The sequence below is a fragment of the Pristiophorus japonicus genome, chromosome 13, assembly GCF_044704955.1.
Source record: "Pristiophorus japonicus isolate sPriJap1 chromosome 13, sPriJap1.hap1, whole genome shotgun sequence".
NCBI classification, from domain to species: Eukaryota; Metazoa; Chordata; class Chondrichthyes; family Pristiophoridae; genus Pristiophorus; species Pristiophorus japonicus.
The window spans coordinates 159,755,048-159,781,706 of NC_091989.1; the positions used below are offsets into that span (position 1 = coordinate 159,755,048).

The window sequence follows — 26,659 nt, forward strand, 5'->3', positions numbered from 1 at the left end:
GAAGGCAGAGCCGGTGGTTGCACGGATACGGGAGCAGGGGGGGTACCGAGGTGGAAACATTCTCGGATCCAGAAGCAGGATCTTGCTCCTGTCTCTTATGTGTCGTTGGCACTGAAGGTGCGGAACCTAGGGGTGGAGTGTTGCGCTCTGGGACCACTGGGAGGCCTGTGCCACGAGTGTTGCTGGCTATCGCCTCCAGGGCCTCCACCAGCCGCGAAACGTACTCCGTTATGGTTTTAGAGATGCTGGCCAGCTGTCGATTTATATGCCCCCCCCAATGCATGTAGGATCTGGTCACCTATGTCTACAGTCCTCTGGACAACTGTATCATCTCTCCGCTCTCATCTGGCGCTCGTGGTGCAGATCTGCCGTGTCCACGAAACCTCCGCGAGGTCGGCGCCATCCTGGGGACACCTGGGGTGCTTTATGGCGAGGTGCTTGGGCCCAGAACCTCCAGAGGTGGAATGGCCAGAGGAGCACTAAATGGCCTTGGCGACGCAGGCTCTCAAAGTCCGCGCTCTCATCCGTGGAGAACACACTCAGCTGATTGATGGGCGAGAATCGGACCTCCTCAGCACCAGATGTAGGATCGTCCGGCGAATCCGGCCCCACGCCTCCACCTTCTGGCCTTGGGACGTGCTGCTGGCTGAGCTGCAAAACACAAATGAGGTTATTCGAGGAGAAGGGGGTACTAGGGTCACAAGGTGAGTCCAGCGCTACACACAGCATATGCATGACAAAAGCATATCAAACCGCTATCAAAATAATCACAGACATCACATTTCATGACCATCAACACATTTGCATTGCAATAACTCTTATGAGGCCAGCATTATTTATAGGACACTTTTAGAAATCATCAATCATATATGATTGTTGGGATGAGTGGGTGTGGCATCTATTGACTTTACATCATGCAATGGTGTATACTTTACTCACGTGGCATCACTTCAGGGTCTGCAGATGCGTCCGTGGCAGTCCGGGTGTGCTTCCCCACGAGTGCAAGCACCCACTCCTCGATGTCAGTGAGGTCGCTGGTGACTGGTGGCCCGCCACCCGTTTGCCTCTGCTCGGATCTATTCGTCGAGAGCTTCTTCTGTAAAAGGTAACAGGATGACATGGCATGAAATCATTGCGTGATATCATTGCTAGGTACTGTCATAGAGACAGATACAAGGCATAACTGACAGATGTAATCATGATTATTATGATAATGATCATTCTTTACCTAAAGACATGCACCGTGACCGCAGGCTTTGAGTACAACATTCCCGGTAAAAGTAAAAGACCTCACATCTGATGATAGTCATTCATGACTCTTTCAAATCAAATTATTTAAATACATAAGTACATGTAAATAAATGTAATACTTACTCTTGCGGATCCGACAAGGTCGTTCCATCGCTTGCGGCATTGGTTGCCCTCACGCACCTCGTTGGTCGCCGACGAGACCACCTCTGCTATCTCGGCTCATATCTTCTGGTAGGCCTTTGGGGTGGGCTTCCCATGCCCTCCCTGTGTCAAATCACCCCAGCGTGACTGGACCTCCTGCACGAGGGAGGCATTAACCTTGTCCGAGAACCTCCTCGCTCTTTTGCGTCCTCCAATGTGCACCTCTCCCAGCTCACTGCTCTCGCCAGCGTCAGTCTCCACAGCGTGCTGTGTCGTCTCCTCCACTCCCTCCATTATAGGCACCAAATTCGGGAAAATATCTGGCTGGTTACAGCTAATTTTTTTGGCACAATTTGCTATAAAGCTCGAAACTCTCCCTCTTTCCTCCCAAAGCAGCCACACCACACCCACACACGTCTTCACTCCCTCTCAGCTCCCTCTCTCTCTGATTCCTCTTATGCGCATGTAATGATGACCCATGACCTCCTGAATCGTGGGAATCAAACGTTGCCATGCTGTTGCGAAGGACAGCGACACGTTATGGCAGAAAGTCAGAGATTTAACGCTAATGCCCATTTCATATCGCTCGCGGTAACGTTCAATTTTTAAAATGGAGACTAGGGGCTTTGAAAATAGGCGACAAGCCAGCGATCTGAAAACCTATTTTTACCACCCACACCAGAAATAATGCCCATTTTTGGGCGATCTACAGAAAAATGTAACATCTATCCTTATATGTTAAGATAATGTGGGATGCTCTCAACACCATTTAAACCCAGTTGGCAGCACACTGGAGTTACACTTCAGGTAGTATCAAACCAAAACTAGAGTCTAACAATGCATTTCTCCAGGCTCAGTTTGGATCATTTTTCGTGATTTACATGAAAACTTTAGCATCACTGTGCAGTGAAAGCTGCTTCATAGCAATGCTTACGTTTCAATGTAAATGGCATTAAAGCTTCCAAGCTTGTTACACAGTTGGACTAACCATACACACTATAAAACAAAAATAGACTTTAAAATTAATCAGACCTCTTTATAATTGATTTTGGACTAATCAGCCAGTACTGCTCTTTGCAGGATGCAGCACCGGTACTTTGAGCTAGGGTACAGGAAAGAACAACAGGTAGTTCTGCTATTATCTTGGCTATTGAAGATGCAGATGTTAGTGGTATCAGGGATTTGGGAGAGATTTCTGTAGCACTTGATAACTTTTATGCAAGCGATAGAGAAACAGAATTCCTATCAAGGAAAGTGCAGAAGCATAGTGGATCTCCAAATTGGAACTCTCAAAATGGGGCAAAACCCGGTTCTACCTGGATTCTACCCTTTTTTTTGGAACAGCCATTTTTCAGTGAGAAGGTGTGAGCAGATCTTCCCACATTGTATCATTTCAAAGGGGCATCTCTGAGATACCCCAAGAATTCTGCCCTTACAAGGCCTCAGGAGAACTCTTGCCAGATGCTAGCTGAAACTACTGAGGCCTTTAGAAAGGTCCTCCCAAGAAAGGTAATTCATCTAGAAAGAATCAATTACCGTAAAAATTGTAGCTACGTGCTCTTTCAGGAACAGAACATTTCCTGGCCACTTCGGCTTGACAAGGGCCATAGGGAACATAGAGTGGAGTGGCTGAGTACCTTTATTACTGCAATGCGCTGCTGTCCCACATATCCAACTGACTTCACTCTCTAGTTTGGTCAGTGGTATCCACTTGGGTGTCTGCCTTGCCGTTCTACAGCTGATGAAATGGCCCTACAGCAATTTCACAGCCCAAGACTTCACTTTTTGAAAATTAGAGTTCTTTAGTCAAAGATCTTTATTCTCCTTTAGAGTTAAGCAGGGTACTAATTAAGCTTCTCCTTTGTCACTGTTGTGTTCTGGCTCAGGCCACTGGATATAAAGGCAAATTAATCACAATCTCCACGGCCTTTGGTTAGATTTTGGGGTATATGCTAACCATTTTACCACTGATTATTTTGATTTTCGTACCTTAAATCATTCTGATGGATGAGACCCAACTATCTTAACCTTTGACTGTGCCTATTTTTGTTTTGAGATCTGGGTAAGATTTTGATAATGTTCATCGCTGTTCACTTTGCCTTCTTGCCTCTGATATCAATGCCCTCTTGTCGTTCCGAAATCTCTCTCTCCATGTAAACTCTCTTATAAATATTCCCAACTACTCTCTCGACCTTGCCATCTCACGTGGCCTCTCCACTCCCAAGATCTTGATCACAGAAAGGGGCATCTGACCACTTCCTTGTATTCCCCAACCCTCTTCTAAACCCATCTCCTCTGTATCCACCTTGAAAAATCTCTTCATCAAGTCATTTACAACTGTACTTTAAAACCCCCAACTGCTATCCTTTGTTATTCCATCAATCACAATTCTTCTGCAGCAGTTGATCTGCTCAACAACTCCCTCAACACCTTGGATTCCTGGTTTCCAGTAAAACCTTCACTTTTTCCCATCCTGGTTGTACTCCCTGGTATGGCCCCTATCTTTGCTCCTTCAAGTCAATGGGTTGCAGAATTGAGCAAATCTGGCACACAACTGGTTCAAGCCATCCATCACAAATCTGGCTGTATCACATCAAGCGCCATCAGGCCTCAATCTCCTCTGCGAAAGCGTGGCTTCTTTTCTCAACTGTCAATCATCTCCCCTGCCTCGTCCACACTCACATCCAATAAATGCGAGTAGCTCATGGACTTGAAAGCATTTGTTTAGCTGCTTCTGCTGCTTTCCCCCATTCTCCTTGTCCACCAAGCCAAACCTCTCGCCCAGGCTCCTCTCTGCCCCAGCCCCGATCTCCATGTCTTTCTTGAGTTTCTTTACTATCTCCCTCATGCTCTCTCCGGGCTCTTCTCCATGAAACCTGCTCCGTCTGAAGTGTTGACTATTCAACTTCTTAGCCTGCATGCAAGCTCATACTGTAAAATGGTTCCTCTCCTACGGTCAATTCCTCTTACTTTGCAAAGACTACATATCCAACCTCCCTTTCCTCTCCAGAGTTCTTCAACGTGTTGTCACCTCCCAATTCTTTGCTCACTTTCCCCGTGAATCTGTCCAATTAGGTTTTTGTCCCTGCTACAACACTGAAACGGCCCTCATCAAAGTCATAAATTACATCCTCTGTGACAATGGTGTGTTGGTTGTGTTTCTTGACTAGCGATTCTCACCTCTGTAGCATTGCTTGCCGCCACACTTGACTCAGCCCATCTGCTCCTGAAACTCTCATCTATGCCTTTTTCACCTCTGGACTCGATTATTTCAATGCTCTCCTGGTTGGCCTCCCATCTTCTACGTTCTGTAAACTTCAGGTCGTCCAAAATCTGGCCGAATGTATCCTATTACCTATCCTGCTCACCTATCACTCCTGTCCTTGCTGACTTATATTGGCTCTTAGTCCTCTAATTTAAATTTCTCATCCTCATGTTCAAATCTCTTCATGGCCTTGCCTCTTCTCATCTCTGTAATCTCCCGTGATGTGCCTTGGGATGTTTTTCTACATTAAAGGTTCTATATAAATATAAATTGTTGTAATGTGCCCAGGCAAATGAATTGTTGTTCATTTCATTTTGGTATGTACTATCTTATACCACCATAAGATCATACTTCCATCTTTAGGTAGAGCACCACATAAGCCATTCCTTAAAATTTAAAATATGGTCAAATTTATTAAAGAATGAACTGAATAATCTAACAAAGCTGTAATATTACAAGAGGAAGTATTTTATCTAACTCTTTGAGTACACAATATAAAACAAAATTGCAAATCTAAGAACTAATCAAATTTTTTGTAAAATTACTTTTAAATACATCAAGGGGCTGAAATTGACATCCTCTTTAAAGTCCATTATGGGATGGTAAGGCCTTTCCAATCGAGGGCAGGCGGATGGGCTGACCCATCAGAAATTTTCCCCGGGTCGGGGGCGGTGGAAACAGGTTTCCGCAGCGCTCCGTATTCACGCTCCGTCGGGCACGTGCTGACCCCTTACTGCCCAGCGGCGACCCCTTTCTGCCCTGTGAGGGAAATTGTCCCGCAGAAGCGGAGGCAGCACGGGTCGATGCCCCCCGACAGCTTTTCCCGGTGGGAAGTTGTCAGTGGCTAGGTGGAAGGTTCGCCCTTAAAGGGCGGGGCGCACCGCTGTGGCCGCCATTTTATTTCAATTGTCGGCCCGACAATGGCAGCCACGGGTTCGGCCGGGCCACCAACAGGCAGCCGGGCACCCCGTCTTGAGTGCCTGACCGCTGGCCCAGACAAAGCCCTCCCTGGTGGCCTAGTGGGCATCACTAAAGTGGCTGCAGAGCTCGCAGCACCCCTCCCCTTTAAGTGAAGGAGAGGGACGTTATGACGTGTCAGCGCCACACAGCACGTCCGCGTCGCTCCGACGTCATAAGCGTCACGCTAATGTCTTAAGCGTCACGCTGACATGCTCAGTGTGGCGCTCATGACACCACCCGCCTTCCACCCTGCTCCAAAAGCACTTCCGCCCCCAAACACCGCCACAACTAATTAAATCAGCAAAAGAGGGCAATTTCCCTCCACTCTCCGCCCCATGAATTCGGACGGAGAATAATCATTTAATTCGAATTATCCGTCCCGTTGGGGGGCAGAGGGCAATTTCGCCCCCATAGTAGTTCTCTTTCAGGAATATAAATGCGCCGGTTATTTCAAATTGACCTGTAGTTGCTTTGAAATTTAAAACAATGTCTTGACTTCTTTGAGATTTTCCAACTGTCAACTGAAACGGAAACATCCAAATGCCTTGATTCAAAGAAATTTGCCTCTTTTATATCCTGAACTGGTCACCATGACATGATTGATTTTGACTATCGAGCTACTGAAATTTAAAAAGCAGAAGTCAGTCAAATATAAACTGAACCTAAAAATGAAGTCTGCATATATTTGAAAATGTGCGTTAGATACTATTTCAAGCTTGTCACCAGGAAGATAACAGCAAACTTCTGAACACTGTATCGAGACAAACTTTAGTTGACTGTTAAACTCTGAACAATGACTGACTTTTGAAGTGACAGTTACCAAAACAACATGAAACAAAAATATATTCTTGTCACATTTCAACAAGTAAGAGGATATACAAGTTTACATTCTACATGGATGGTATCATGTATCTTCAGAACCCGTATTCCTCAATTCTACCGATGCTATTAATCATACATGAGTATAGTATTATACCTGTATTGAGGTGGTAAACAAAATCAGAATTCTGACAAAGGGTCACAGACACAAACATTAACTCTGTTTCTCTCCACAAATGCTGCCTGACCTGCTGAGATTTTCAGCATTTTCTGTTTTTATTTTAGTATAATATTGTATTACAGGGGTTCTTGTTCAGGTGGATGGAAAAGGGTATCTTTAGATATAAAAATATCAGCACCTTTGTCATCCACAAATGATCAGAAATTTAGTCCTGTAATAACAAGCCTTTTATTAGGAGAGATATTTTCTCACTGTCCTTGTCTGGTTAGATGATTAACATCAATTGAAATGTTTTGCCAAGATTTAGCTACTGTCCATCAATAATCTCTCTGAAGGCACCCAAGAAGGATATATTGGGCGGATTTTCAACTTATAGCTAAAAAAGGCGGCAAAATAGGCGGGATGTTAGCAGTGCCACATTTGTGGTACCTTTCTTTTCCAAATATGGGCAGTGGTATTGTCAGTGTCAAACGTGCAACAGCAATCCTTGGTTTCTAATTCAATTAAATCGTAATTTTTTTTTAAAGTTCCTGTTTCTCTTCCCTTTTTCTGCCCATTTATAAAAGGTATATTGAAAATAGTCTAAATGGAGAGGATCTTGTAGTCTCTCCACTACAACATGACAAAGTTCATGCAGGTGGTATCCTTTCCTTCATTACAATGCGGGGAATATCCTGGTTTTATATGATGCAGCTCCTTTTTGGTGTCTTCGAGTAAGATTGCGGATGTCCTCTTTTTAATTTCTATTTGCAGAAATCATATTTCTTGTGTTCGCTGATTTGCTAAAGCCCTCGTTGCATGCCCTCCTCTATAGTAATTTTTTGAGGGATTGTATATCCTTTCTCTTGTGATGATGGGACTACATTCCCCGCATTTTATTCCACAGCTGTTTCTTATTTTTTTTCATGTTCTTCCCTTAGTTTCATTGGGCTAGAATTTCCAAAAAACCCGCCAGCACTGGAGTGCCACCCAAAATATCGCTAAGATTTTTAAATTACCACCGGCGAAAAATTACACAAAATAAGGAAAAAATTCCACCCGGCGATAAAAAAATGGACCTTACACCCCGATTCTCGGTGGAAAATGGATTGGGCGGTTCTTAAACAAAATGGGCGGTAACTGCTAAAATTTAGACTGAGGCTGCAGGTTGGGCCTAAAGGGGGAAAACACAAAAGATATTTTTTCCAAAAAACATAAAATAAAAAACATTTTCAGGACCCTTTTCCCCTTAATCACTGTAAAAGAATTTTCAAATAATTATTAAAAACCCATTAACTTACCTTTTTTTGCGGGCCACTTACTTACCCCCCAGCTCCCGCTGCTTTTCGTGGGTGGTTTTTTTCTACTTACCTATGGGTCACCGCTGAGTCAAAAGTCAGGCAATAGCGGTCTTTGGGCGGTGCATGCCAGCGGTCTGCTCTCCAGCGGTATTTCGAAACCGCCGGCGGAACACTTCATGGAAATTTTCGACGACCCTGTTTTCGCCCAAAACAACCAATACCACCGAGAAACCGGGCAGAGATGTAGTATAAATTCTAGCCCCTAAACTTTATTTGTTCACTGTAGTCTGCAGTATTCTTTATTCTCCATTCACCCACAATCCTCCACATTGATCTTCGAGATATCTTGATAACTGATATCAAAATGTTGGTACCTAAGCTGCTCATTGTTAAATGTTTGTTTTGTTTGGATTTCTAATTAAGCCATCTGTTGGAAGTTATCCCTTCACCCCCAACAAGTAGCTCCTGTCAGCTTGATATCATGCCAAAGGGAAGTCAGGGACTTGAATGTGGACATGTGTAGATATGAATCCACATTGAACTCCTTGTACAATATAGTTCACTATCCAGACACCAGCATTTAATGATTAGCTTTGAAGTACAGGGTACTGGCATATTATTGTAGAAACTAATGTTTGTGTTTGAATTACCAGTCCAGCATAGAAAACATAAACATTTCTGAAATCACTATTTAAGTGAAAATATTTTTCACACAACACTGTCTTTAAGCATTAAAGGAAGTCCCAGTTGCCGACCATCACTGAAAGGAGATCCTCTCTTCCTTGGAGAACTAACTCCACTTACAAAAGGAAAACATTGGATATTAGTGTTTTAGGGATCTATTTGTAGAAGGGGGGTGGGTAGGCTTTCATAACCTTCATACTTTGTCGGTTTTATTAAAAGCTGATTTTTTTTTAAGTTTGCAAGCAAAAATTAAAGGTGCACACAATCCTTCATGACTTATTACTGAATGCTAACATCAGCATGTTGTCTTACATGAATGTTGCTGGCTTTTTTTTTCAAATTGTCTTGTAAATCGACAAATTAAATTTAGTATGAATGATGGTGCTTTGTTGAAAATTGTTAACAGTGGCAGACTAAAGCATAATGGGTATTCAATCACTTCCCACAAATAGGAAAGGAAAATTAAAATCCTGTAAATAAGAAAATTGGGTAGCATAATCAGTTAGCATACTATCTTTTCACCCCTAAAACCATGGGGGTAAAATTCAACATTGGTAGGGGTGCAAAACTGGCCTGTCAATGGAAAGAAAAATGACCAGCCAAACCTATATGTTTGAGTCCAGATCAGAATGATGAAATGAAAAGCTTCTCTCTCTACCAGGTGCAAGAAGCAAATATGTGAAGTGGGTTTGGACAGTCAACCACAATAACCACAGGCTCACAACACAAAACTGCCTATAGTGGGGGAAAAAAAAATCACACTGATACTCTTATAAAGGTGGGTGTTAAAGCACATCAATAATGCAGATAAAGTCACTTGTACAGTCTGGAAATTGGAACTCGTCCAAACCATGGGAAAGAGCTTGGAGTATTCAGACAAGAAACTGTGGGATCTTTATCACGTGGATGTGACCAAGGTAGGAAATAGGCCACTACATTTTTAGGTCGTGCTGCTGGTCTGGTTGAAGTGATTGCAACATGACAAAATAAAAACAAATATAGCAACAACAGTTATAAAGGTATTCTATTACTAGGTTCCTTACAAAAGCTACCATTTTTATTATATTGTGCAGTGAATTTGCCTAATGATATAAAATATATGTTATAATGTGGCATTAAACAGGATAACTGCAGACTTCATCAAGTGCCCAACAATACTGGCAGGAGATTCTTGGTCGCTTGACAAGAACAAATCACCAAAGTTACAGATAACAGACCAGTCGGCACTCCTCAGTTCTTGTTTTTATCCTTGCATAAAAATAAGTGAATCAGATTTATCAAACAGCTGAAGATTACTACAATCTATCACCAAGCACTTACATATGCATCTCTTGAACCACTGTTGGAACCAAGTCGAACGTCTTCGAAGTCTCTCTTAAATTGGATAAAAGATTCTTCTGATCGCCATATCTGGACAGCAAAATACAAAACTTGTTACATGATTTAAAAATTCAAAGTAACTTAGATGAAGCGTTGTTGTAAATAAAGCTCTAACCTAAGTTACTATGTGTGTTTATTTTTAAAGATTCTGTTTTAATAATCAACACTATTTTGTAAGTTGTGCATTGACAAAATCAGTTATTACTTCTGTATTTGGATTCTTTCACCAACATGACTGCTCACTTCATTTTACTTTTCAGCAAGTAGGGCCGCGATTTCGCCTACTGAAGCGGGTCCAGTAGGTGACAGACTGCGACCAGGCTCCCTGTTCCATCGCGCTCTGTTGAAGTGATTTTGCCAAGATTGGGCTTGTTAAGCCCGCCCTGCGAGGTTCCCGCCCAATTAAAAGGAAGTGGGTCTGATGACGTCATTTGATAACGTGTCATCAGTCGGTTTCCTTAAAGGAACCGTGCCCACATTCATTTTGACCGTTGTGCTGAGAGTGTTCTGCAGTATTGAGATGCTGTAAACACTGACAAGCACTGCACAAAGGTGCACGGCTGCACCCAAGCTCTCCATTGACTCCCTCCAGATGCTTATGCAGGGAGTCATAGCACACAGGCAGAAGAGACCTCCCCAGGAGACCAATGCAGTCTGGTTGCAAATTGCACAGAAGGGCACAAGCAGGGATGTCGTCAGGAGGACCAGGCTGCAGTTGCGTAAACCTTTCAATGATCTCAGTAGATCACAAAACGTTACTGCAAAGCCATACTCAACCTCATCCTGCTGTGCCATCACATTCCCATCACTCTGCCTTCCCTACCTTACTCCTGCACATCCTTACTCACACCAACTTATCTTGCACCGCCACCCATCCCCCTCTCTCTATCTACATTATCACATCCCCATCTCACGAGCCACACCTCATACTCACGCTCATCCTTGTCCAATCATACCAACTAACAATGCAAAAGGGGGGTAGGCACTTGTGTATTTTAGGCAATGTTCATGTAGAGTTTCTGCTTATGTGTTGTCAAACATTTAAATCTTTATTTTGAACACTTTGCCTGTTTGGATAGATTTGTATGCACCTTTGGAAGCGGTTTAGTGAGTTGCAGTGAATGGGGAGACAGAAGAGCAACCCTCGCAATGGTGATGAGTGTGAAAGGAATAGCTTGGACATTGCAGGGATGCTTTATGGTGCTGGTGTGAGGTGGTCAAGTGTACAGTGTCAAGTGAAGTAAATCTGGCCATGACGAGGCCATCCCTGGCAGCAATGTGGTCAGGTGCTGATGTCCTGTGTGTAGCATCAGGTGATTGTGGAGACGGTTGGTGTTGTTGTTGGTGCTGCTCATGTGCCTGGTGATGATGGTGTGCCTGGTGATGTTGGTGTTGGGGCTGACCGTGGTGGGATGCTGAGGACCAAGGTGAGTTTTTATCAAGGGAACGATGCTGCTGGAATAGATAGCAGCTGAAGTTGAGACGACAGAAGCAATCTGTCAATGGTGAGCTATGTTGTTCCAAGGAGGTGACAATGAATAGAGAGCTTACTCCAAACACTTCCAAAATGCCGAATGCTGAAAAGTCTCCTCCAAATCCTGAAGGCTCCAGCTTCTAAGATCGGAAAGTGAACAGCTGTGATATGGTAGCTTTTATACCACTTTTGCAGTGGTCACCAATTCAAAGCAATGCAGAATTGTTGAAAACCCAACCTACTTATCTGATGTGATCCCCAGGCGACATGGACCTCATGAAAAAGTTGGAAAAATGCTGTTCAACTACCTTTAAACATCCTCTTAACTATTTCAATTGGCTTACCCACCACTCAGGTCGGATCTTTAAAGGCAGACCGGCACTTGGGAAACTTACACAGAGGCGGGTTCAGAGCGGGATACCGCCCCGCTCTTTCAGATTTTGACAGCGGACCCGTCTCTGAACCCGCCCTCTGTGCAACGGCAAAATCCATCCCCAGGAGTCAGAGAACCAGGCCATTGATTTCTCCTGCATTCTAGCGCGAAGAGAATCAGTAATGTAGACCCCTCTACTTCATTCTCTGACCCGACAGTGGTATCAATCACTGTACTGCTGCTTGGGAGTGATGGAGTTTGTGACGATGCCTCCTCAGAGGGACTCTGCTTCTCCGAGGTGTCTTCTTTGGAGGACTCTGTCTGTTGCAAATGACCTGGAGAAAAGAGAAAAGGGAGGAGAGTTAGGATGTCATTGGGAGACTGCACAGTGGCAGAAGACATACATCATGATGTGATTTGATGTAGGCAAGCTGGCTGAAAGTTACTGGAAAAATAAACAGTCAGAGATCTTGCTCAGTCCGACCCCAGCCTTGAAATGCCCAACGTGCACAGTTTGGAGGGAGGAAGAGACGAGTGTGTGTTTGTCATGAGAATGAGGTGTGATGTAATGTAGTCTTGTGCTGGATGGCGAAGGAAATGATAGTAGGCAGGGATTGTTAAGAGTGATGGGGGAGGAGGTGAAGAACTACTGCCACATGTTGTCGAGAGTGATGGATAAATGAAAAGCCGTACTCACCCATGCTACTCTAGTGAGATCACTGAAATGCTTCCTGCGCTGTATTTAGATCCGGAGGGCTGGTTGAAAGAGTGTTTGGCAGCCCTCCTGGCACTGCAGGAGAACAGGAGTTCCCGCCTCAATCGCACCTCTTCTACAAGCAACTCCAGGGAGGTTTCCGAAAACCTAGGGGCTTGCCTGGGACTCATTTCATAAAAGATTCTTCTTCCAGCCCCTTGGAAGCAAAAGAATGCAGCAGGGAATGGAGCCTCTTTTTGAGAGGTGTATTTCCGCTTTGAATAGGCCTGTGGCTGACCCGCCAAAAATTGCTCTCCAGAAGTGGGCAGGTTTCCCTTCAGGTCAGCCAATTTAATGGGAAAGTCCTTAGTAAGATTAGAATGAGACCCAGTAGTTAAAATACCCTGGGCCTGTTTTTGGCTGAAGCGGGTAAATTTTAAATTGAAACAAAAACACACGTGCCCAAAACTGACCCAGAGTTAAAATAGGGTCAATGTTGCCCCAAATAAAGGGTCGAAAGTGCCCTTATAAAGTTGCATGATAATAAGTAGCAGTACATACTTACCAGCAAAATAATAATGAAAGGAAATCACAAATACCAAAAATTAAAACTGAAACAAAAATAATTTCAATCTGCGATGTCTGATGAAATGATCTCTCGATCAGCAATTATTTCACTAATAAGAGTACTTGGTTGTAGCAACTATTAGAGAATCCTGTTAGAAAAATCTAAAGGGATTACATGATGGACAATGTCAAACCATCATGTCAGCAGATTCAACATCAGTTATGCTTTTAATGTGGAAAATCTACTGGGTCCCACTTTATGTATTTTTAACTAGGTTAAATATTTGTTTTGTTTTGCTACTATACCAACAAAACATTTGTGCATGTATATAAGAAGATCTAAAGCTTCTAATCTTGCAGACATACATATGAATAATGATAAGCTGCTCTGAAAGGCAAACATCATGTGATCCATGGGATAAAGAAAGTAAAAATTCTGGAAAGGAAAAGCTAATAACGTTAAATCAAAAGCACAATGAGGCAAATCAGAGCATGTTTTAAAAAACCTTGGAGAAACTTTAAAAAAAATAACTTTTTTATTGTAATTATGTAATCAAAGCATTATTTGCAATTTAATGGATCATAAATTCTATTTTAAGTTTGTAAGTTCAAAATACATTTCCTGTTTGCTCTGAACAGAAACCATACCTCTTGTTTCAAGGCTTTGACCTTGCTCTCCAGGTGGTGTATATCCTGCAGCTGATTCATATTCTCGGTGTCTTTCACAGCCATCTCATTGTGTAGTTCAGTTATGGTGTCCTGTAATTCTTGAATTTTCTGTTCCTTATCAATTACCTAATAATAATCAGAAACAGGTCATTGTAAGCAAAAAAATGACATTACCTGTCCTCTCACTTTCGCCAAACATTACAGATTTCATCTGTCTGCAAAGGAGCAGATACAATTATGGAAGACTGTTAATTATATCCTTTTATTTCTTTACAATGTCCAATAAATATGGAGGCTGAATTTGCAGTTGGAGGCTTCCCGCGGATGCCTCCAACCAGCAAAAAAAAAATCTACAAACCAACCTTCTGCCTCGGGATCCACGGAGACTTGCGCTCTTGGGCCTCTACAGTAGGCCTGCGTAGAGGCCCACATACCCCAGGGGCACATGCAGTTCGCAAGCACCCTAGGATCACGTGGGCTGGCTCAACCAAAGAAGTGAATCCCCATTCATGCTTATGAGGATTCCATATGTACGGAAAGCTCATAAGCATGAATGGGGATCACATTAAACAAAATACATCTAGACATCAAATAAATTTTAAAAATATTACATATTTAAAATTAATTAAAATGGCATTTAATTAAATATTTAAAAAAAATTAAATTTTAGGAAAAATAAATTTACATATTTTAACAGGGCTTTGACACGGCTGACCACTCTATCCTTCTCCAGCTTCTCTCCACCGTCGTCCAGCTGGATGGGACGGCACTTGCCTTGTTCCATTCTTACCTATCGAATCGTAGCCGGAGAATCACTGCAACGGCTTCTCTTCTCACACCTGCATCGTTACCTCTGGTGTCCCCCAGGGATCTATCTTGGGCCCCTTCTATTTCTCATCTACATGTTGCCCCTTGGCGACATCATCCGAAAACACGGAGTCAGTTTCCACATATACACAGCACTACCTCATTACCACTTTTCTCGACCCTTCCATGGTCTCTAAATTGTAAGGCTGCTTGTCCAAAATCCAGTTCTGGATGAACAGAAACTGAATATTGGGAAGACCGAAGCCATTGTTTTCGGCCCCCGCCACACTCTATTCCCTAGCTTCTGACTCCATCCCTCTTGCCAACTCATATCTGAGGCTGAAAGAGACTGTTTGCAACCTTGGTGTCATATTTGACCATCTATTTCCACCTCTGTAACATCACCCATCTCCACTCTTGCCTCAGCTCATCCATTGCCGAAGCTTTCATTCATGCCTTTATTACCTCTAGACTTGACTATTCCAACGCACTACTGGCTGGCCTCTCACATTCTACCCTACGTAAACTAGAGGTGATCCAAAACTCAGTTGCCCGTGTCCTAACTCGAACCAAGTCCCGCTCACACATCACTCCTGTGCTGGCTGCCCTGTATTGGTTCCCGGTTAAGCAATGCCTTGATTTCAAAATTCTCATCCTTGTTTTCAAATCCCTCCATGTCCTCGCCCCTCCCTATCTCTGTAATCTCCTCCAGATGTCTGCGCTCCCAATTCTGCCCCCTTGAGCATCCCTGATTATAATCGCTCAACCATTGGTGGCCATGCCTTCTGTATCCTAAGCCATAAAGCTCTGGAATTCCCTGCCTAAACCTCTCCGCCTCTCTACCTCTCTTTCCTCTTTCAAGACGCTCCTTAAAACCTACCTCCTTGGCCAACAAAGAAACATAGGCCCCAAGTTTCCACATGATTTGCTCCTGATTTTTTAGGAGCAACTGGTGTAGAACGGAGTATCTTAGAAATCGGAATTCTCCACATTTAGTTTGCTCCAGTTCTAATCAGGTAGAACAGTTTCACTTTGGAACAAAATTTTATTTTCAAAAGGGGGCGTGTCCGGCCACTCACGCCTGATTTCAAAGTTTCATGAGTGAAAACTTACTCCAAACTAACTTAGAATGAAGTAAGTGAAGATTTTTGTACGCTCGAAAAAACCTTGTCTACACTTTAGAAAATCAGGCGTAGGTTACAAATTAGGCATAGGAAACGAGGTGGGGGGGGGGGGGGGGGAGGGAAACATAGAAACATAGAAAATAGGTGCAGGAGTAGGCCATTCGGCCCTTCTAGCCTGCACCGCCATTCAATGAGTTCATGGCTGAAAATGCAACTTCAGTACCCCATTCCTGCTTTCTCACCATACCCCTTGATTCCCCTAGTAGTAAGGACTTCATCTAACTCCTTTTTGAATATATTTAGTGAATTGGCCTCAACAACTTTCTGTGGTAGAGAATTCCACAGGTTCACCACTCTCCGGGTGAAGAAATTCCTCCTCATCTCGGTCCTAAATGGCTTCCCCCTTATCCTTAGACTGTGTCCTCTGGTTCTGGACTTCCCCAACATTGGGAACATTCTTCCTGCATCTAACCTGTCTAACCCCGTCAGAATTTTAAACATTTCTATGAGGTCCCCTCTCATTCTTCTGAACTCCAGTGAATACAAGCCCAGTTGATCCAGTCTTTCTTGATAGGTCAGTCCCGCCATCCCGGGAATCAGTCTGGTGAACCTTCGCTGCACTCCCTCAATAGCAAGAATGTCCTTCCTCAGGTTAGGAGACCAAAACTGTACACAATACTCCAGGTGTGGCCTCACCAAGGCCCTGTACAATTGTAGCAACACCTCCCTGCCCCTGTACTCAAATCCCCTCGCTATGAAGGCCAACATGCCATTTGCTTTCTTAACCGCCTGCTGTACCTGCATGCCAACCTTCAATGATTGATGTACCATGACACCCAGGTCTCTTTGCACCTCCCCTTTTCCTAATCTATCACCATTCAGATAATAGTCTGTCTCTCTGTTTTTACCACCAAAGTGGATAACCTCACATTTATCCACATTATACTTCATCTGCCATGCATTTGCCCACTCACCTAACCTATCCAAGTCGCTCTGCAGCCTCATAGCATCCTCCTCGCAGCTCACACTGCCACCCAACTTAGTGTCATCCGCAAATTTGGAGATACTACATTTAATCCCCTCGTCTAAATCATTAATGTACAGTGTAAACAGCTGGGGCCCCAGCACAGAACCCTGCGGTACCCCACTAGTCACTGCCTGCCATTCTGAAAAGTACCCATTTACTCCTACTCTTTGCTTCCTGTCTGACAACCAGTTCTCAATCCATGTCAGCACACTACCCCCAATCCCATGTGCTTTAACTTTGCACATTAATCTCTTGTGTGGGACCTTGTCGAAAGCCTTCTGAAAGTCCAAATATACCACATCAACTGGTTCTCCCTTGTCCACTCTACTGGAAACATCCTCAAAAAATTCCAGAAGATTTGTCAAGCATGATTTCCCTTTCACAAATCCATGCTGACTTGGACCTATCATGTCACCTCTTTCCAAATGCACTGCTATGACATCCTTAATAATTGATTCCATCATTTTACCCACTATCGATGTCAGGCTGACCGGACTGTAATTCCCTGTTTTCTCGCTCCCTCCTTTTTTAAAAAGTGGGGTTACATTGGCTACCCTCCACTCGATAGGAACTGATCCAGAGTCAATGGAATGTTGGAAAATGACTGTCAATGCATCCACTATTTCCAAGGCCACCTCCTTAAGTACTCTGGGATGCAGTCCATCAGGCCCTGGGGATTTATCGGCCTTCAATCCCATCAATTTCCCCAACACAATTTCCCGACTAATAAGGATTTCCCTCAGTTCCTCCTCCTTACTAGACCCTCCGAACCCTTTTATATCCGGAAGGTTGTTTGTGTCCTCCTCAGTGAATACCGAACCAAAGTACTTGTTCAATTGGTCCGCCATTTCTTTGTTCCCCGTTATGACTTCCCCTGATTCTGACTGCAGGGGACCTACGTTTGTCTTTACTAACCTTTTTCTCTTTACATATCTATAGAAACTTTTGCAACTTTTGAAGTCATTAAATTCTACAATCAATCCTTAGTTATACTTATACAAATATTATACAAATAAATCCAACCTGAATAAAAATTTATAAGCAAAGAAAATTTATAAACCATGTTCCTACCTGTGTGAAAGTGCTTCAGGCAGGCCTTTCCTGTTGGAGACAGGCAGCGGTGTGGCGTCAGTGTCTCGACGGCAGCGGCAGCAAGCTTCGAGCTGAGCTGCAGTGCTTGAGGCAGGCCTTAATTCTCTTCGTGGCTGGCCACGAAGAAGCAGCACCGGACAGACCCGAGGCCATTCGGCCATGAGATATCAGCGGGGTCAGTGGCTGGCCGGCAGCCGAAGAATCAGCAGCGGACAGACGTGAGGCCATTCGGCCATAGGATATCAGCGGCATCAGTGGCTGGCCGGCAGCCGAAGATACAGCAGCAGCCTTCGAGCTGTGAGGGGGACTGAGGCCATTTGGACAGGGAGAGGCAACCACATCGACAGTTTTATATTTAAATTTGCAGAATGGGTGCTGCATTGTCAACACCACGTATTATTGCAAAGTTGAATTGGCACTCTTATTTCTCCAAACACACAGTCCTTAATTTGCATGCACCAATGCAGCACCGGTTCTGCAAGTTTAGCAGTGAAAAGCTGAACTCACTGATTTCAGCAGGTGATTTATTCAGCAGTGCTGCTAAAAGCACTCTCTCACACACAGAAATATCAAAAAAAGTTAAATTACAAGCCTTTGCAGGGGTCCAAGAAACAAATCTTCACTTTTTCTGCAGTATTTTAAAAAATGGCCGAGTGCCAATGTTTGTGTAAGACTGCGCGTGCGCGCACGCTCCAACGCGCACGCGCAGGGTTGCCGGCACCACGAAGGCTAATTTAAATTGTACCCGCCCCCTGCTACTTAGAAAATCGGCGCGAGTGTTAGGCTCCGCCCCCTGCTGCGAAGAGCGCGCCGCGCCAAGCAGACATTGAGCTCCAGAATATCGGATTTTTTTTTTAGGCGCAGTTTTCGGCGCGAAAAACAGGCGCCCAGCTCGGAGGTGCGCCGTTTTCGCCGCGGCACGAAACTTGGGGCCAGAGAACATAGAAATAGGTGCAGGAGTAGGCCATTCGGATTTTTGAGCTTGCACCACCATTCAATATGATCATGGCTGATCATGCAACTTCAGTACCCCATTTCTGCTTTCTCTCCATACCCCTTGATCCCTTTAGCCGTAAAGGCCACATCTAACTCCCTTTTGTATATATATAACAAACTGGCCTCAACAACTTTCTGTGGTAGAGAATTCCACAGGTTCACAATTCTCTGAGTGAAGAAGTTTCTCCTCATCTCGGTCCTAAACGGCTTACCCCTTATCCTTAGACTGTGACACCTGGTTCTGGACTTCCCCAACAGCGGGAACATTCTTCCTGCATCTAACCTGTCCAATCCCTCAGAATTTTATATGTTTCTATGCGATCCCCTCTCATTTTTCTAAATTCCAGTGAATATAAGCCTAGTCGACCCAGTCTTTCTTCATATGTCAGTCCTGCCATCCCGGGAATCAGTCTGGTGAACCTTCGCGGCTTTTCCTCAATAGCAAGAATGTCCTTCCGCAGATTAGGAGACCAAAACTATTATATATGTGGACGTATTTACTCTGTACAGCCACCAGAGGGCTCATCCCCTGGAGTCCCAAAGGATCCCATAATCCCTTGGGAGCACACGTATTTAAGGAGGCTTCACAGGTTGGAGAGGCACTCTGGAGACCTGTAATAAAAGACTACGGTCACACTTTACATTGAGCTCACAGTGTTCAGTCTGACTCATTCTCCATACACAACAACTGGCGACGAGATACAGATAGCGAACGCAAAGATGCAGAGAACAGTGGGCATCCTGGAGAATTTATCGGAGGGAGATGATTGGGAAACTTTTGTGGAGCGACTCGAGCAATGTTTCGTGGCCAACGATCTAGATGGGGTAAAGAGCGCTGTCAAACGAAGGGCGATCCTCCTCACTGTCTGTGGGGCACTAATGTATGGCCTCATGAAGAATCTGCTCACTCCAGCGAAACCCACGGAGAAATCGTACGACGATTTGTGCACACTGGTCCGAGAGCATTTGAACCCGAAGGAAAGCGTTCTGACGGCGAGGTACCGGTTCTACACCTACAAAAGGTCTGAAGGCCTGGAAATGGTGAGTTATGTCACCGAGCTAAGACACCTTGCAGGACATTGTGAATTTGAAGGACATTTGGAGCACATGCTCAGAGACTTTTTCATACTTGGCATTGGCCACGAAACCATACTTCGCAAACTTTTGACTGTAGAGACCCCAACCTTGAGTAAGGCCATAGCGATAGCTCAGGCGTTCATTGCCACCAGTGACAATACTAAGCAAATCTCTCAGCATACAAGTGCTGCTACAAGTACTGTGAACAAAGTGATATTGTTTTCGAATTGTAACGTACAGGGCACACATTCCTGCAGCTGCACATCCGCAGATGACTCAGAGTCCACCATCAAGGGTGATGAATGCAAGGCCATTAAAACCTTGTTGGCACTGAGGGGGTGATCATCGTTTCCATTTTTGCCGATTCAAAGAGTACGTTTGTAAGGGCTGTGGAACAATGGGACACCTCCAACGAGTGTGCAGGCGAGCTGAAAAGCCTGTTAAACATGCAAACCACCATGTTGCAGAGGAGGACAGATCCATGGAGGATCACGACGAACCAGAGCCTCAGATAGAGGAGGCAGAGTTACATGGGGTGCACACATTCACCACGAGTTGTCCCCCGATAATGCTGAATGTTGAACTAAATGGACTCCCGGTGTCAATGGAGCTGGACACGGGCGCGAGCCAGTCCATCATGGGCAAAAAGACTTTCAAAAGGTTGTAGTGCAACAAGCCTCAAGGCCAGTCTTAACTCCAGTTCGCGCGAAACAAAAAACTTACACTAAAGAACTGATTCCTGTAATCAGCAGTGCTACCATAAAGGTCTCCTACGATGAAGTGGTGCACAAGCTACCACTCTGGGTGGTACCTGGCGATGGTCCCACGCTGCTTGGCAGGAGCTGGCTGGGAAAGATACGCTGGAACTGGGTCGATGTCTGAGCGCTATCGCCCGCTGACGACACTTCGTGTGCCCAGGTCTTAAACAAATTTCCTTCGCTGTTCGAACCAGCCATCGGGAAATTCCAAGGAGCAAAAGTGCAGATCCACCTAAGTCCGGGGGCGCGATCTATCCATCACAAGGCGAGAGCAGTACCGTACATGAGAAAAAGGGTAGAGATCGACCTAGACCGATCGAGTTCAGTGAGTCCTCAAGGGAGACGACACCGTCAGAATCTGTGGCGATTACAAAGTAACTATCAATCGTTTCTCCCTGCAGGACCAATACCCACAACCAAAGGCTGACGGCCCCTTTGCAATGCTGGCGGGAGGAAAGACGTTCATGAAGCTGGATCTGACCTCAGCCTACATGACGCAGGAACTGGAGGAATAATCGAAAGCCCTCAACTGCATCAACACGCACAAAGGTCTTTTTGTTTATAACAGATGCCCGTTTGGAATCCGATCAGCGGCGGCGATATTCCAGAGAAACATGGAAAGTTTACTGAAGTCGGTCCCGCACACCGTGGTCTTCCAGACGACATCTTGGTCACAGGTCGGAACACAGTCGAGCACCTGCAGAACCTGGAGGAGGTTATTAGTCGACTCAACCACGTGGGGCTCAGCTTAAAACGTTCGAAGTGCATTTTCCTGGCGCCTGAAGTAGAGTTCTTCGGAAGGAGCATCAGGCCCATTAACGCGAAAACAAAGGCAATCGAGAACGCACCGAGGCCACAGAACGTGATGGAGATGCGGTCGTTTCTGGGACTCTTAAACTATTTTGGTAACTTCTTACCGGGTCTCAGCACCCTGCTAGAACCACTGCATGTCTTACTTCGAAAAGGGGGTGAATGGCTTTGGGGCAAAAGCCAAGAAAATGCCTTTGTAAAAGTGAGAAAATTGTTATGCTCAAACAAATTGCTTGTGTTGTATGATCCATGTAAGCGTTTGGTACTAGCATGTAATGCGTTGTCATATGGCGTCGGGTGTGTATTGCAACAAGCTAATGATTTCGGGAAACTGCAACTGATTGCTTATGCATCCAGGAGTCTGTCTAAGGCTGAGAAAGCCAACAGCATGATGGAAAAAGAAGCATTAGCGTGCGTCTATGGGGGAAAGAAAATGCATCAATACCTGTTTGGGCTAAAATTCGAATTGGAAACTGACCATAAGCCACTTATACCCCTGTTTTCCGAGAATAAAGGGATAAATACCAACGCAGCGGCCCGCATCCAGAGATGGGCGCTCACGTTGTCCGCATACAACTACGCCATCCGCCACAGGCCAGGCACAGAAAACTGCACCGATGCTCTCAGTAGGCTGCCATTGCCCACCACGGGAGTGGAAATGACGCAGCCCGCAGATCTAGTCATGGTTATGGAAGCATTTGAGAGTGAGCAATCACCCGTCACTGCCCGGCAGATTAAAACCTGGACAAGTCAGGACCCCTTATTATCTCTAGTCAAAAGCTGTGTGCTTCACAGGAGCTGGTCCAGTGTCCCAGTGGAAATGCGGGAAGAGATAAAGCCGTTCCAGCGGTGCAAAGCTGAAATGTCTATACAGTCAGACTGGCTTCTGTGGGGTAACCAAGTAGTGGTCCCCAAGAAGGTAGAGACACCTTCATCAATGACTTCCACAGTACCCACCCAGGCATCGTAATGATGAAAGCGATAGCAAGATCCCACGTGTAGTGGCCCGGTATCGATGCGGACTTCGAGTCCTGCGTTCACAGATGTAATACAGGTTTGCAGTTAAGCAATGCATGCAGGGAGGCGCCACTAAGTTTATGGTCTTGGCCCTCCAAACTGTGGTCTAGGGTACACGTCGACTATGCAGGCCCGTTATTGGGTAAGATGTTCCTTCTGGTTGTAGACACGTACTCCAAGTAGATTGAATGTGAGATAATGTCGGCTAGCACGTCCACTGCCACTACTGAAAGCCTGTGGGCCATGTTTGCCACTTATGGCTTACCCGATGTCCTGGCGAGCGACAACGGGCCATGTTTTACCAGTGCTGAATTCAAACAATTCATGACCCATAACGGGATCAAACATGTCAATCTACTCTGTTTAAACCAGCGTCCAATGGTCAGGCAGAGAGAGCAGTGCAAACCATCAAACAAAGCTTGAACAGGGTAACTGAAGGCTCACTGCAGACTTGCCTATCCCGAGTCCTGCTTAGCTACCGCACGAGGCCCCACTCACTCACTAGGATCCCACCTGCTGAACTGCTCATGAAAAGAGTACTTAAGACAAGGCTCTCGTTCGTTCACCCCGATCTACGTGAACAGGTAGAGAGCAGACGGCTTCAACAAAGTGCATACCATGATAGCGCAAATGTGTCATGCGGAATTGAAATCAATGATCCTGTATTTGTATTAAATTATGGACAAGGTCCCAAATGGTTTCCGGCACTGTTGTGGCCAAAGAGGGAGCAGGGTGTTTCGAGTCAAACTTTCAAATGGATTAATTCACCGGAAACACTTGGACCAAATCAAACTCAGATTCACGGGCTACCCTGAGCAACCCACCTTGGGCCCTACTTTTTTTGATCCCCCAACATACACACCAGTGGCAACTGGCATCACAGTTAACCAAGAAGCAGAACCCATCATTCACAGCAGCCCTGCAGAGCCCAACACACCAGGCAGCCCAGCTGCACAGCAGCTCAGCGAGGGTCCAACAAATGATTCAACAACACCAGCTTTCGCACCGAGATGATCAACCAGGGCAAGAAGGGCCCCAGACCAACTCACATTGTAAATAGTTACACTATTGACTTTGGGAGGGGGGGGCGGGGAAGTGTTGTTATATATGTGGACTTATATTTACTCTGTACAGCCACCAGAGGGCTCATCCCCTGCAGTCCCAAGGGATCCCATAATCTCTTGGGAGCACACCAATTTAAGGAGGCTTCACAGGTTGGAGAGGCACTCTGGAGACCTGCAATAAAAGACTACGGTCATGCTTTATTTTGAGCTCAGTGTTCAGTCTGACTCTTTCTCCATACACAATATTCGAGATGTAGCCTCACCAAGACTCTGTACAACTGCAGTAAGACCTCACTGCTCCGATACTCAAATCCTCTCGCAATGAAGGCCAACATGCCATTTGCCTTCTTCACCGCCTGCTGTACCTGCATGCCAACTTTCAATGACTGATGTGCCATGACACCCAGGTCTTGTTGCACCTCCCTTTTCCTAATCTGTCACCATTCAGATAATATTCTGCCTTCCTGTTTTTAGTACCAAAGTGGATAACCTCACATTTATCTACATTATACTGCATCTGCCATGCATTACCCATTTACCTAACCTGTCCAAGTCACCCTGCAGCCTCTTAGCATCCTCCTCACAGCTCTCACTGCCACCCAGCTTAGTGTCATCTGCAAACTTGGAGATATTACATTCAATTCTTTCGTCTAAATCATTAATGTATATTGTAAATAGCTGGGGGCCCAGCACTGAACCTTGCAGTACCCCACTAGTCACTGCATGCCATTCTGAAAAGGACTATGTTTATTCCTGCTCTTTGCTTCCTGTCTGCTAACCAGTTCTCTATCCACGTCAGTACATTACCCCCAATACCATGTGCTTTAATTTTGCACACTAATCTCTTATGTGGGACCTTGTCAAAAGCTTTTTGAAAGTCCAAATACATCACATCCACTGGTTCTGCCTTGTCCACTCTACTAGTTACATTCTCAAAAAATTCCAGAAGATTTGTCAAGCATGATTTCCCTTTCACAAATCCATGCTGACTTGCACTGATCCTGTCACTGCTTTCCAAATGCGCGGCTATTTCATCCTTAATGATTGATTCCAACATTTTCCCCACTACCGATGTCAGGCTAACTGGTCTATAATTCCGTTTTCTCTCTCCCTTTTTAAAAAGTGGGGTTACATTAGCTACCCTCCAATCCATAGGAACTGATCCAGAGTCGATAGAATGTTGGAAAATGACCACCAATGCATCCACTATTTCTAGGGCCACTTCCTTAAGTATTCTGGGATGCAGATTATCAGGCCCTACGGATTTATTGGCCTTTAATCCCATCAATTTCCTTAACACAATTTCCTCACTAATAAGGATTCCTTCAGTTCTTCCTTCTCGCTAGACCCTTGGTCCCCTAGTATTTCCGGAAGGTTATTTGTGTCTTCCTTAGTGAAGACAGAACCAAAGTATTTATTCAATTGATCTGCCATTTCTTTGTTCCCCATTATAAATTCACCTGATTCTGATTGCAAGGGACCTGCGTTTGTCTTCACTAATCTTCTTCTCTTCACATATCTATAGAAGCTTTTGCAGTCAGTTTTTATGTTCCCTGCAACTTTACTCTCATACTCTATTTTCCCCCTCCTAATTAAACCCTTTCTCCTCCTCTGCTGAATTCTAAATTTCTCCCAGTCCTCAGGTTTGCTGCTTTTTCTGGCCAATTTATATGCCTCTTCTTTGGATTTAACACTATCCCTAATTTCCCTTGTTAGCCACGGTTGAGCCACCTTCCCCGCTAAACAGGGATGTACAATTGTTGAAGTTCATCCATGTGATCTTTAAATGTCTGCCATTGCCTATCCACCATCAACCCTTTAAGTATCATTCGCCAGTCTATCCTAGCCAATTCACGTCTCATACCATCAAAATTACCTTTCTTTAAGTTCAGGACCCTAGTCTCTGAATTAACTGCGTCACTCTCCATCTTAATAAAGAATTCTACCATATTATGGTCACTCTTCCCAAAGGGGCCTCGCACCACAAGATTGCTAATTAATCCTCTCTCATTACACAACACCCAGTCTAGGATAGCCAGCTCTCTAGTTGATTCCTCGACATATTGGTTTAGAAAACCATCCCTTCCTTATACACTCCAGGAAATCCTCCTCCACCGTATTGCTACCAGTTTGGTTAGCCCAATCTATATGTAGATTAAAGTCACCCATGATAACTGCTATACCCTTATTGCACGCATCCCTAATTTCCTGTTTGATGCCATCCCCAACCTCACTACTACTGTTTGGTGGTCTGTACACAACTCCCACTTGCCTTTTCTGCCCTTTGGTGTTCCGCAGCTCTACCCATACAGATTCCACATCATCCAAGCTAATGTCCTTCCTTACTATTGCATTAAGCTCCTCTTTAATCTGCAACACTACCCCACCTCCTTTTCCTTTCTGTCTATCCTTCCTGAATATTGAATACCCCTGGATGTTGAGTTCCCAGCCTTGGTCACCTTGGAGCCATGTCTCTGTAATCCCAATTACATCATATCTATTAACAGCTATCTGCGCAGTTAATTCATCCACCTTATTACGGCTGCTCCTCACATTGAGACACAGAGTCTTCAGGCTTGTTTTTTTAACACTCTTTGTCCTTTTAGAATTATGTTGTATTGTGGCCCTATTTGATTTTTGCCTTGGATTTCTCTGCCCTCCAATTTTCCTCATCTCCTTTCTGCTTTTTCCTTCTGCCGCCATTTTACTTCCCTCTGTCTCCCTGCATAGATTCCCATCCCCCTGTCACATTATTTTAAACCCTTCCCAACAGCAACAGCTGTTGGTCACCTGCCCTGATTTCTCCTTATGTGGCTCGGTGTCAAACTTTTTATCTCACAAGACTCCTGTGAAGCGCCTTGGGACGTTTCACTGTGTTAAAGGTGCTATATAAAAACAAGTTGATGTTTTTGTTGTTGCAAAAATTAACTTACCTTATTGTACAGGGTTTTATAATGTGTAAATGACTGAATTAAAAAAAAATATATAACACTCTTACGTTGGTAAAAGCAGGCCTTACGCCTGCTTTTACCAGGTTTAAGAATTTCACGGGCATTCGCTGGGCAGAAGTTGGGCAAATAGTCCAACTTCTCCATCCGCAGAGGCCCTTTTGCCGGGGAATGCGTGTGATCTGTCAAGAGAATTATTGA

At 44.7% G+C, this 26,659-nt stretch overlaps 1 protein-coding gene across 3 annotated transcripts in view; it reads right to left on the bottom strand.

The window, feature by feature from the left end:
- The window catches only part of LOC139278942 (early endosome antigen 1), a 1,017,310-nt gene that overhangs the window by 670,167 nt on the left and 320,484 nt on the right, over positions 1-26,659 (bottom strand). For all 3 annotated transcript variants that reach the window (XM_070898220.1, XM_070898221.1, XM_070898219.1), the window contains exons 8-9: positions 13,718-13,864; positions 9,902-9,991 (exon numbers count right to left, since the gene is read on the bottom strand). In XM_070898220.1, coding sequence (XP_070754321.1) covers positions 9,902-9,991; positions 13,718-13,864 — 237 coding nt within the window. The remainder of the gene's footprint in view (positions 1-9,901; positions 9,992-13,717; positions 13,865-26,659) is intronic.